Source organism: Hyaena hyaena, unplaced genomic scaffold (genome assembly GCF_003009895.1).
Source record: "Hyaena hyaena isolate Hyena2069 unplaced genomic scaffold, ASM300989v1 scaffold_409, whole genome shotgun sequence".
NCBI classification, from domain to species: domain Eukaryota; kingdom Metazoa; phylum Chordata; class Mammalia; order Carnivora; family Hyaenidae; genus Hyaena; species Hyaena hyaena.
The window spans coordinates 1,276,448-1,288,998 of record NW_024081046.1 but is presented as its reverse complement, the minus strand read 5'-3'; the positions used below and the strand labels follow the sequence as shown (position 1 = coordinate 1,288,998).

The window sequence follows — 12,551 nt, the reverse complement described above, 5'->3', positions numbered from 1 at the left end:
CACGCGGGAAACAGGTTAGCATGCGGGGACACGCATGACTCATCAGGAAGGTCTTCGGGGAAAGCTGCCGAACAGCCACAGAAGGACTACCCGTGCCCGCGAGCGGGGATGCGGGGCCCGGCGCCTCGTTTGACCAAGGAGACTAGGAAATGTGAAGGGAAACCGCGGTGCAACACGTGGGGAGGCCAGCAGGGGGCGCTCTCTGCCCACCACGCCCGGGGCGTTAGAGACCCTGCAGGTGGATCCACTTCACCGCCTCCCGGGAGGAAGGAAGCTTTCCTCCAGGCCCCGGCAACAGCCCAGCCAATGAGACGTAGTCATGGCTCAGCCAATGAGAAACTGCCACAGCCCAGCCAATGAGAGGCAGGGATTCCACCGAGCCTCTTAAAAAAATTACAGCCGGTCTGGTACCCAGCAGCCCCCAGGACGCCCGGGGGGGGGGGGGGGGGGCTGGCTAGCAGGGTCCAGTGCTTAGGCCCCGCCCCTTGGAGCCCAGGCCCCGCCTCCTGCCTTGGCTCCAGCCCTGGCACCTGCCCTGGCCCACAGAGTCCGTCCTTCTGGAGAGTTCTCCAGATCCCGCTTCGGGCCGGTTGGGAGGGCGCCTGGCCCGTGCCTACGGCCTTCCTGGCACTGGGACGGGCCGGGGGCACCTGCGGCCCAGTGAGGTCCCTGTAGGGCGGCCCGGGGGACCCCAGCGCGGAGTCCCTGCCTCAGACTTGGGGCGACAGGCCCCAGTTCCCGCCGGGCCCCTCGGCCGCCCTGTGAGGGGACAGTGGCCTGGCCGTGTGGACGCTGCCGCCTGCGGCTGCCCAGAGGGCCGCGGTGCCAGCTGGGCCTCCGCCGGGTCGCTGCCCGCCAGGGAGCCCAGCGCCAGAGGCCCCGACGCCCTTCCGGAAAGTTTGCGTCTGCAGGAAGAGGATGCGCCTCTTCCCAGGGTGGCCCGAAGGGTGCTCGCGCGGAGGGGCCAGGCCCGCTCGGGGCAGGCAGTGCTGGGAGGAACCGGAGTCCGGCTGCGGCCCCTCCCTTCACGGAGGGAGCTGACATAGAGCTGCCCGCTGCCCGCACCGGCGCAGCCCAGGGCGGAGGAGCGACGCCGCAGTGCAGCAGCGAGGGGTCGGGAAGCCACGTGGGTCCCTGGGAGCGGGCCTTGATCGTGGGTCTCCAGCTGCGGCTGTGCGTAGGCACAGCGAGGGCCCAGGCTGGGCCCGGGGACCAGAGAAAGGGGCGGCGTTGGCTCCGGGAGGTCTCAGACTCCCTGGGAAGAACCCCTCCTGTTAACCGGGTTCAGGGTGGGCCCCGGGCCCTGAAGTGGTCACGCCGACAACAGCTTTAATCTGAATGCCAAATACACTCTGGTCTTCACTTGGGGACATCTAATCAGCTCAAACCCAAACAAGCTTTCCCGTAATTTCCTCTAACTATAACAATGGACTTTGCTTTGTTGGTAGCATTTATTTCTGTACGACTTTGTAAAATAAAAAATGCAGATGATGTTTTAATTTAAATATTTGAATCTCTTCTCTCTGGTGGTTTTACTGAAAAGGGGGTTCATGTGACTGTTTTCTTCTTCATGCTGCTATTTTAACAGCGGCTAGATGGTAGGAACCTCAGGCCCAGGGCAGCTGGGGGGCAGGGCCGTGCCTGGCGTTGGGGAGGTCGCTCAGACACAACCATCGGTTGTTAGATCAGGTCCCCCATGGCCTCTGAGTCCAAGCTGCCAGGGGCAGGGGAGGACGTCACGCACCGGGACGATTTAGGAGGAGTCGAGGAGGAATCAAGGAGGTCGATTTAGACCACGAGAGGGCCCCCCATGTGAGGCAGGCCCGTGGGGAAGAAGCCTGCCAAGGCAGCTACAGCTGCCCCAAAGCTGCCGACGTGCCGTTCGGCTGGGCCTGTGTTTGAGCAGATCTGACACCTGGGCGCACATCTGCCTCCCCTCCTTGACAGCGGGAGGGCCCGGTCACTAGCTGCCAGGGTGCGGAGGAGAACGGGCCCGTGGGGTATGTGGGCCAGACGTGTGTGCAGGACCGATGCACGCCTCTGGCCTGGGAGCCACTGGCCGGGTGTGGTGGCTTTTCTGTTTCAACGGTATGAAAACTGTCAATTCCTCTCACGTGGGCTGCACCTCAAATGCTCAGTTAGCCACACGCGGCTGGTGGCTGCCCTGATAGATGGCATGGATCTGGAACATTTCCTCATTGAGGGCAGTCCTGTCAGATGGCACAAATCTCCACTCAGTGGTAAACGCAGGTGGCCCCACAGAGCCGTGTTCGCTGAGGACTCCTCCTCTGCCCTCTGGATGTTGGGGTTGAGTGGAGCCTGAGTGTCTCTGCAGTGCCCTCCATGCATGCCTCTCTGTGACCCTGGCTTTCTGACGACGCCGTGGCCCCGGCTGGAGAGGGGAAGGATGGCCCCGAGCCCCACATTCCAGGGCTCCCTCCTTTTGTGTGGCTCAGAACAGCCATGGGGAGAGCACCCTCTGAGGCCACACCGCATCCAGTCCCATCACCCCGTTGCACACTTCTCCAGATGCGGATACAGATCCCTTCCCTTAGGGGGGTTGTGGGCACTGGGGCCGATGGGTCACACCTGCCAGAGCAGGGCTCATGCAGTCTCGTCCCAAGTGAGCATCTCGGTAACCTCAGGTGTGAAGTTTGTCAGTAACGCTCTCACGCTACTGAACTACAGACTGGTTTTTTGGAAAGGACCGTTTTGACTGATTTTAAACTAAATCTACATGAACTAAAATTCACACAGAACCGGATGGTGGAGAAGAAACATGGGAACCGGGCATTGTGGCCGTGGCCACACCTGGCAGAAAGAGAAGCTGACCTGACACACAGGCTGAGCCAGACTGGCTGCGTCTGAGTAAAACAGCCAGGATCATTCGACTTTAGGCGATTCCCCTGGCGGAACCCAACTGAGGAATTTTTTTCATAGAATCATAAGAGAAATAAATGTGACTGATCTGAGACACAGTCACACACCGTGGCCCTTGATTTACGCAGGCCTGAAGGCTGGCCAGTGCTGGGGAAGAGACCGAACCACAGTCGGAAGGAAGCTGGAAATGCCACAACTTGGAGGCAAAGAGAGAAAAGAGGGATGAACTGAAAGCAGCACCATTTACCTCCATACTGAAAGCAAAGCCTGTTTTAACAGCAGGCCAAGGGCGGCAGAGGACCTCTGTGCTGTGTGCGCCGCCTCCCAGATGCCTGTGGCCACGCGGAAGGCAGCTCCCGGCGCACGCTCGAGGCAGGCGCACGGGTGCGAGTCAGCGCGGGCTGCTGTGCGGTCGGTGACAGACGAGCGAGCACGATACCCCTCGACTCCCCCACCCCACTGCCTGGGCCTGTTTCACACTCGCTCTGTTTGGGGAGCAAACGTTGAAGTGTGCCTAATGGGCGTCTTATACCTTTGGAGCTTGTCTGGGGCTCCTGTTTGAAACAGACACGGTTCTCAAAGAGAAATGTGACCCTGTGGCCGGCCTCATCCAGCCCACCCACGACGCAGACAAGGGCACAGGAAACTCACCTGGCAGCATTCAGGTTCCAGCAGACCGGTCTTCCCCAGGCGAGCAGGAATAGAAGGGAAAACAGGTCACTCCTGGGCGCTCCACAGCTTCCCTCAAACTGCCTGCCTCCTGCGTGCTGTCCCCGTGGGAGCCGCCCGCAGAGTGACTGTGGGACTGAGCCGCACTCTCAGTGGCAGCAGGCCCGGGGAACCTTGTCCCAACCGCAGGGTCATGGTCCAGATAAGAACGGGCGCAGGCACCAGAGCCTTCTGCGCTGAGTGCGTCTCTGAGCCCACTTTCAAGAACAGTCTGCGTACGGTGCGTGGGTGACCGGCGCTCCCCAGTGGGCCTATCTGCCTGCGAGGGGCCACCACCCCAAGGACAGCACAGGATTGAGGGCAGCCCCGTCAGCCGGTGCCAAGCACTCGCACAGGTAAGAGCCACCCTCTGTGGCCCTGAACTCAAGGGGCCGGAAACAGGCGGTCGGTCGATGGCTGCCCATAAAGGTGCGCCTGTAGTCAGCAGACGTGACCTACGACGTCAGAGGACATGACGTGTGGCATCAGAGGGTGACCTGTGACGCTGCTGACACAGCTGGACTTCGCATCCCACCTTCCCCACAGCTGTTGGGGGAGTTGGTGTGGGCGCCATGTGCTGCCCTGGCGGCCACCCCCATCCCCCGCTCCAGGTCAGCGGGGCTCCTGTGTCTCTGTCCAGCTGCGGCCGGGGCGGCGGGACGGTGGCGGCTTGGGCTTGAGGGGAGGGCGAAGGGGACTCCCCGGGATGCTGCCCCGTGTCTTCTCTGTCACTTAGAGCTTCGCCTAGGGTGACATTTGCAGGCGTCACTTCAAGCCCTTGAGGCCAGTGGTTGTCACTCCCCTTTTACTCATCTACTTTTACAATTTTTATTTAGAAATTTTGTGACAAAATATATATAATGTAAAATGTACCGTTTAAAAATTTTTTCCTTGAGCTGTTCAGCGGCATCCAGCACGCTCACCCCCACCCTCCATCCCTAGGACTCTCGCCTCCTGGAAGGTCTGTCCCCCATCAGACACCAGGTCCCCGCCCCCTCCTGTCCCTGGCCCCACCGTCTGCTGTCTCCGAGGAGGGGACGGCTCCGGGGGCTGCGTGACGGTGGGGTCATGCGCCTGGCTTCTGTCACTGGGCATCGTGCCCTCGGGGCTCGTCCGCGGTGCGGTGGGGGGTTCCCTCCCGCGAGGCTCAGGGACGCCCCAGTGTGTGAACATCTGGATCCGCTCATCCGCTGATGGACACGTGGGCTGCTCCCACCTGCTGCCTCCTGGGAACACCGAGTGCACGCAGCTCGAGACCCGCCTTCAGCTGCTCTGGGTGCACAGAAGGGGGTCACTGACTCACGTGGCAACTCTGGGCTTGGGTTCTGGAGGGATTTTCAGTGTTTTCCGCGGCGGCAGCGTCGTTTTATGTTCCTGCCAGTGCTGCACACGGGTCCGGTTTCTCATGTCTCCAACACGTGCCCTTTCCTTCTTTCTTTTCCAAATTTTGGTACCGGCCTCTGTCCTGTGTGTGAGGTGGTGGGTTTTGATCTGCTTTTCCCTGATGACTAATGATGTCGAGCATCTTTTCACGAGCAGTGGCTGTTGGTGCGTTTTCCCTGGAGAGGTGTCTGTGCAAGCCTGTCACCCGTCGTTCAGCTCTGTCGCTGCTCTGTGGCTGTGGAGTCGTGGGCGTTCCCTGTATGTTCTGGACACTAAGCTCTTCTCAGGAAGGGGATTTGTAACTGTTTCCCCCACTCTGTTGGTGCGCAGGCTTTCATTCTGATCGAGTGAAATTATTTTTACTTTCGTTGCCTGTGATTTTGATGTCGTGCCCAAGAAATTATTTCCAAATCCGGTGTCACCAAGCTCCTCCCCTGCGTGTTCCTTGTGGGTTTAGCTCTTGTGTTTAGGGCTCCGAAGTTGTAGTTAAATTTTGAAAGTGGTGTATGGTCCAGGCCTGACCGCTCCTCGGCGCAGCGGCACCTTGTCTTCTAGGCACCGTTTCCCGCGCACACTGCCCTCTGCCCGCTGGCCGGCCCCGGCGGTCTGCCAGCGCGCGTGTCGGCAGGGACTCCCTTCGGGCCCCCGTCCCCCCCCCCCGCTGGTCTGTGCATCTTTCTCATGCCAGGACCACACCGTGCTGTCCACGGTAGCTTTGTGGCGCGTTTTGAAATCAGAGGTGTGAATCCTCCACTTTTTTCTTCTTTGTTGTGATTGTTTTGGCTGTTTGAGGTCCCTTGAGATTCCATATGAATTTCAGGGTGGGGTTTCCACTTCTGCGAAAAGCATCATCGGGTCATTGCTCTCCTTTCAGTTCAGCCACCTATCTCCGTGTGGACGCGTGGCTGCACCACTCTGAGTCAGAAAACCGTTCCGCGCGGTTTCTTTCATTTCTCAGACTGCTGGGGCTCTGCAGCTGGTTCCTCGGACCTCGCACATCCCTCTTCTGACCTTGGACACCCCCCTCTGACGTTGGACATCCCTCTATGATCTTGGACACCCCCCCGACCTTGGACACCCCCTCTGACGTTGGACACAGCCTCTTTGACCTTGGACATCCCGCCTTGTGCTTTGTCATTTCCTAACTTTCTGGCACAAGATGCCCCAGCTCATCTTCGCACGACCCGGGGGCTGTGATTTCTCCCTGGAGCCCTGGTCCCTTTGATTGGAGGGACCTGCTTCTGGGCCCTCAGCCAGCACAACTAGGACCTGTGCGCGTGTGTATTTTGGTGAAGCACGTTTGTTCCTCCCGGCCTCCCGGCACTCGCTGTCTGTGGGCTTTTCTCACGGGGACGAGCACTGAGACCCTCAGGACCTGCGTCAGGGGGCCTGTCCCACTTTTGGTTACAAAGCCAAGGCTCATCTTGGGTGTCACGAGCTGTGGCCCCGTCGCTGGTACCACTCTGTTCTCTCACCATCTGTGCAAGCCCCGTGCCCTCCGGAGCCTCAGTGTCCCACGATGGGAGTGGGATGTGGCTCACAGTCCTGCTGACACTTTCTGTCTCTTGTAGTCTGTTCATTTCTGTTTCTGGGAAAGGGCCCCACAGGTGCAGAACCAGAGCTGCTGGGGCGAGAACACCCCAGCAGCTCTAAGGGCGAATACGCGTTACAGCAAAGGAAGTGGGAGCCAGGTCCGCAGGCCCCCCGTGGAAGGAGGGAGGCAGTCAGGGGCTGGGAGCTGCCCTCTCCGCCTGCGGCTCTGGACTCCAGCACAGTGGTGTGGGGTGTCCACGTGGTTCGAGACAGGGCGCCCTGCACGTGGGCCACCCTCCACACCGGGGCCTCACGGGGGACCCAGGCACACGACGCCAGCCCCTAAGTCTGGTGCCTGAGACGGCACGTGCAGGGGCTGCGCCGGGAAAGGCTGTGAGGGCCAGGGAGATGCAGCCTTTCTGGGACTTGTGCTTGGAGGCCAGAGGAAGCGAGTCAAGCAGGGGCAGGTAGAGGCGCCAAGGGCAAAACTTTGAGCGGGCCGGTTCCTTCCCGTCTGCTACGATGGGGGGTTGGGCCTTGTGTGCGAGGCCTACGTGGGAGCCCCTGGTCCCAGGGGAAGGCTGCAGCCCAGGTCAGAGCAGCTGGCGATGGGGAGCCTTGGGTCCAGAGCTCTGCGGGCTGCCCTCACCTGGGGCCTGGCCTGGCCCGGCCACTCTCAGGTTTGTGCCATCGTGTCACCCTGCTGACCTGGGAGGAGCCTGGGCCTCCCTGACCGGGATGGTTTGTGGGGGGAGGGAGGGGCTGCTCACAAGAGAAGCTCAGGCGGTGCCAGACGGACCCCGGGGCCCGGCCTGCATGGACTGCCAAGGGCAAGGTGCCTATGGATTTTTCTCATCACGGTGGGTGCTGCTGCCCGAGCGCCAGGAGCCTGGAGGCTGCCTGGGAGGAGGGGGCTGCACCTGCCTGGTCTGCTAGAGACACGGCCCGAACTCAGCTGTGGTCCCCAGCACGAGGTCACTTCCTGCCACCGTCACCTGGCGACCACGTGCCCAGCTCATAGAGAGAAGCCATTTCCTACCCCAGACGCCCAGACGTGGAGGGGGTGCCCAGACCAGCGGGGGTCACTGGTGGTGGGGGTGCCGCGGAGTGGGACACAGGGAGGGGCTCTATGCACACCATGCCCCACTGCCTGCCACCATGCGGGACCTGCACCCCTCCCCCCGCGCCCGGCCGCAGCCCAGGACTCACCAGGCTCTGGGCGTCGGCGTCGGCGGCCCCGCCGGCTTTCTGCCTCGCCAACTCCTGCACGTAGCTGTGGACGTCGGCGCCGAAGCAGTCGGCCTCGTAGAAGGCGCTGCACCAGCCGGGGCTGCAGCTCTGGAGCTCTGCCGGGCCCGGGTTCGTGGCCAGGCCGCCCTCCTTGGGCCGGGGCAGCCGGGCCACTGCCTCGGGGCCCCCACCCTGCGGCCCGTGCTCTCCGGCCTCCGGCTGCTCTTCCCGCTCAGCTTTGACCGACTTCTGAGGCCGGAATCCCACCTCAAAGTTACCCCGCGACAGCTCGTCTGCGTCCACGTCGGACAGCGACGGGGGTGGGCAGGGGGCTCGGCTGACGCGAGCGGTGGCCAGTTTCTCCTTTCCTGCGCGGGAGAGGACGGCCGCCTTCGAAACTGCAGCTTGTGTGGCAGAGTCCATCATGAACTCTCTACAGAGAAGCTGCTCGTGCTGAGACGAACCCCTCCGGATGGCCGGGTGCCCCCCTGCTGCTCGGGGGGGGGATGCTGAAGAGGGTCCTGCGTGCTCAGGGCGGGAGTCCCGCTTCCCAGGGGTCCCGCAGACCCCCTCCCGACACAGGCTGTCCCGGGGTGGGGACAGAGACCCCAGAGTCTTGAGCTGCCTGTGTGTGGTGAGCAGGAACGAGACTGGATGGACGGCCACCCTCACTTTGCTCTCACACTTCCTGGGGTGAGCACGCGGCAGGAGGGTGGGGTGAGGTGCCTGTCCTCGCCACCCGCTCCGATGGCTGCCACGCGTGTGATCACAGTCAAGCAGCCTGACTCCTACAGCCGTGCCCCACCCACACGGGGTCCGTGAAATCACACGGATTTCCGGTGTCCTGCAGTCCTGGGCTAACAATCCAGGAAAATAACCCTCAGACTCGTTAACTGGCATGTGTTTCCAGGAAAGAAGCCAAGACTTGTCCCATCACCAGGCTGCTGGCCAGTGATTCCAGGAAGCAGAAGGTGAGTCCCCAGCCCCCAGTCCGATGGGCTCCTGCATGCCGCCCACTTCTGGGCAAGGGAGAGCCACCCCCCTGCACAGCACAGGGTCCCCAGCAAGCAAACCCTGCTCTGGGGGCCTTTGAGAGGATGCTGGGGTAGCCTGGGGCAAAGGGAAGCCTCTCCTGGAATTATGCAGCCATGCCAAGGGAGTCCATGTGGACCCGTGTGGAGAGTTCTTGCCCGTATGGAGCCCGTGTCTTACCTGCCCCGTGCAGTGATGGCCTTTTGCTGGACAGCGAGCAGCCACTTGGAGCGCTGGTGCCATCATCCTGGGGCTGTGTCTCGGCCTCCCCTGAAGCACTGCCGTCAGAGGGAAGGGCGCTGCAGATGTCCCCGTGGCCCCACCCCTCAGCCCCCCACAACGCCAGTCTTCCCTGCACTGCCTTCCAGCAGGGATCTTTGGGCGTATGTGCAGAAGCCTGCGGGGGCCTGCCCGTGACCCAGCACCAGACCCCTTCCCTCCCGCCCCCCCGCACTGGGCCATGCACCACTTAGCAGAGGCCCCACCCAGCTTTCTGAGGACACCCTGACTGCAGGCCACAGGCTGTCACAGAGCACCCTCCTTCCAGAATAATTAAGGGGCCCAAATAATTGGCACAAAGTTTTCTGGAGGTCAGTGCTGCAGGAACGCGGGGCGTTGGCTGCCTCTGGGCGCGTGAGTGTTGGCACCCGGGGGTGCCGCGGGCCCTGGGGGCGGGGTGCTCAGCTCTGTGCAGTGTTGACTTGTCTGCACGGGGCAGTCACTGAACACTGTGGGGCAGCCTCACGGCTCCCACTACCTGGTGCAGCCACAGAGAGGGGTGCAGGGAGGGCTGTGGGCATGCCTGGGGCTCAGGGACTGGGTGTCGGGGGATCGGGCCTCTCCAGGCACCCCCCACATTGCTGTGGACAGTCCTCTGGGAGGAGGTGGGCTGGGCCCTGGCAGAGGAGCCGCAGGGTGGTCTGTGAAGGGGCTGTGGGGGGCACAGGGAGGCTGACCCATTTCCTGGGGGGGGGGGCTCCCTTCCGGGCTCTGGGTCACTCTGTCTCCTCAGGCTGGTACCTGAGTAAGAGGCTATGCCTCCCATACTCCCTCTCTCTGCCCACAGGAGCCTGAGGCCTGAAAGGTGGGATGCAGGCCCAGCAAGGAGGGGGACCCTGGTGGGCAGCTGAGTCTGGGGAGGGTGGGGAGCTGGACCCTCGGGGATGGGAGGGGGAGCAGGGAACGCTGCCTGGGGCCTAGAGGTGGCGGAACGGGGGCCCCAGGGTGAGGGACTCACTTCTCCGAGGGCGATGCCCTCCCGTTCACCACTTGGAAGAGATTGTACAGCAACTTCTCTCCCCAGTACAGGTCACAGAACTTCTCTGATATGGCCCCACAAAACGTGGCGTAGGTGAGGTCTTTCAGGGCATAAATATATTCCCCTGGGTTTGCAAAATGACAGTAGCCAGTTACCACGCGCGCGAGCACCCTCCGGGCTCCCGCTCTCCGGGGCGGAAGGAGCTGGCAGGGGGCTGGGCGGGGGCTCTGAGACCCTCTTCCTGCCTAAGGCTCTGCTGCTGGCCGACTCCTGGGGGGTCGGCTGTGCCCCCTGAGCTCCTGATGCAGATGAATGAGTGGGGGGCCCCTCTTTGTGACGACCCCAGGTCCCCCTTCACACTGACCCCCCACAGTATACGGCATCCCCCCGTGGCCTCTCCCTGGTCCTGGGGCTTCTCCGGGGAGCCCTCTGGTCCCCCCTGTGATACCCATGATGAGAGCCTCCAGCCCGTTGTCCAGGTAGCCGTCAAAGGCAAACTCCTCCTGGATGAGGCGCATGGCCTCCTGCAGCGACGGACAGGCCGTCCTCTTCGGGAGGGGTGAGGCGTCCACACTGGGCGGACAGAGCTTGCGGTCTGGTGGCAGGGGCTGCTCGCGGTGACTGTCTGGGGCCTGGTCATCCTGCTCTGGGATCGAGGTGCCCTCAGGGCTGTCTGGACTCGCCTCGGCCAGGGAGAGGTCCCTTGGGGCTGACCGGGGACTCCTGGGCTCCTGGCCTGGGGCCTCAGCGGCCTTGCTCCTGGGTGGCTTGGCTGGGTGACCCAAGGCACGGCAGGCTGCACTGGACCCCGCGGGTTGAGGCCCGAGGCCCCCGGAAGAGGCTCCAGGCAGGGCGACTCGGTCTGGCCCTTGCTCCGCGGGAGGAACCTGTGTCTTCGGGGGTGGGACAGCGGTAGAAGACGGGGGCATCGCTGGTGAGGCCCGCTCCGGCGGGCTGGCCGGGGGAGGGGGTGGGGTGCAGGGGCTCCCCGGGCCCATGTCTCTCGGCACAGACTCTCTGAGAGGTTCTGGGGCTGCTCCCTGTGGTTCGGCACTGGGTACCGGCTGGTCAGGAATCTTCTGGCTGGGGGCTGCTCCACGGGCCTCGGGAGCCTGCTTCCCGTTGCCCTCCCCGTCCCTGGGAGCACAGAGAGAAGGAGAGAGCACTCAGGAGGGGCTCGGGGGCCCCACCAGCTCTGGGGTGGGGGTGCTTACCTGGCGTCACCTGCGTCTGGGGCCAGTACAATGGGCTTGAAGTGTGTGGCTGCCGAGGTGAAGGCGTCCGGCAGCGACGTGGCCCCCTCACAGCAGGAGGGCTGAGTGGGCACCGGCCCCTGCACTGCCACCAGCCTGGTGTCCCCGCCGACCCGAACAAAGCCTGGGGACAGACTCCACGTGGGTGTGGGCCCTGAGGTGCCCTGGAGCGGCTCCCGCCTCTGCCGTGAAGGCGCCCTGGCTCCCCCCCGCGCCCCATGGCACCCCGCACGTCCCCGCGGGGACTTCGACAGGCTGAGGCGGCCGAGTCGAGGGCGGCAGATCTGGGGGAAGTGGACAAGGGCGCGGGTGGGAGGAGGGGGCTTTCTTCCCGCTGCGGGGGTGGGGCTACCTCCCAGATGTGACGGGCAGGCTGGGGGCGGGGGCAGGGCAGGGGCTGGGCGGCAGCACATGCATGTGGGCGCGGGGGCGTGTGGGGGCGGTTGGACCGGACGTGGATACCCTGCTCTGGGGCCACTGGGTGTCCACTCGGGGCTGGGGGTCAGCCGTGGGGGCCGCCGTGGTGTCAGGGGAGGGGCTGGGCCCCGGTGGCCCACCTGAGCTGGGCCCGGGGGTGGGCATCGCGTCGGGGCTCAGCCCGACCACCGACAGACCGTTCTGGAGGCCGGTGCTCTCTCCCTCCTGGTCAGCCTGGGGCAGAAGAGCAGGAAGGGCCCGGTCGGGGTGAGTCCGGGGCCTGGGGGTCCCGAGTGGGCACCGCGGAGCGCTCCCCGACCTCCAGCGGAGCTCTGAGCGGGCACTCGCTCACGCAGCTGGGTTTCCTCTCTTTCTATTCATTTTTAAGATTTTATCTTTTAGTAACGTCTACACCCAGTGTGGGGCTCGGGCCCACAACGCTGAGATCAAGAGTCCCCTCCTCACTCGCCCTGGGCGCCCCCTGGTTTGCTTCTCTTTCAGATGGAGCCTTGCGGGCACTTTGCTTCCCGATTCAACAAGGTGGGTGGGTTTCTAGGGCGCCGTGGCTGGGGGAGTGCGTGCGCCTCTGCACCCACAGGGCCTGCCGGCCCGCACGCCGGGAGGCTGACAGGCACCCACACCCCGTTCCCAAACTCGCTCTCCACTTGCACAGTAACCGGCAAGAGCAAGGGTCCTCATCTCCCCGGGGCCCCAGCACGGAATCAAGGGGTCTTCGCGGCTGTTCTGGACGTCACCGTCTTACCTTACAGGTGGATGCCCGCAGGTGGGCTAAGATCTTCCTGCTGTCCATGCCCCGCTGAAGAAGGTAAGTGCTGCATACCTGAAAGAAGAAGCTC

At 63.3% G+C, this 12,551-nt stretch overlaps 1 protein-coding gene across 1 annotated transcript in view; it reads right to left on the bottom strand.

The window, feature by feature from the left end:
- KNDC1 (kinase non-catalytic C-lobe domain containing 1) overlaps positions 1-12,551 on the bottom strand; it is a 67,000-nt gene that overhangs the window by 13,806 nt on the left and 40,643 nt on the right. The window contains exons 16-23 of the mRNA XM_039252445.1: positions 12,458-12,535; positions 11,835-11,928; positions 11,239-11,401; positions 10,473-11,161; positions 10,004-10,148; positions 8,947-9,044; positions 7,714-8,102; positions 3,532-3,561 (exon numbers count right to left, since the gene is read on the bottom strand). Coding sequence (XP_039108376.1) covers positions 3,532-3,561; positions 7,714-8,102; positions 8,947-9,044; positions 10,004-10,148; positions 10,473-11,161; positions 11,239-11,401; positions 11,835-11,928; positions 12,458-12,535 — 1,686 coding nt within the window. The remainder of the gene's footprint in view (positions 1-3,531; positions 3,562-7,713; positions 8,103-8,946; positions 9,045-10,003; positions 10,149-10,472; positions 11,162-11,238; positions 11,402-11,834; positions 11,929-12,457; positions 12,536-12,551) is intronic.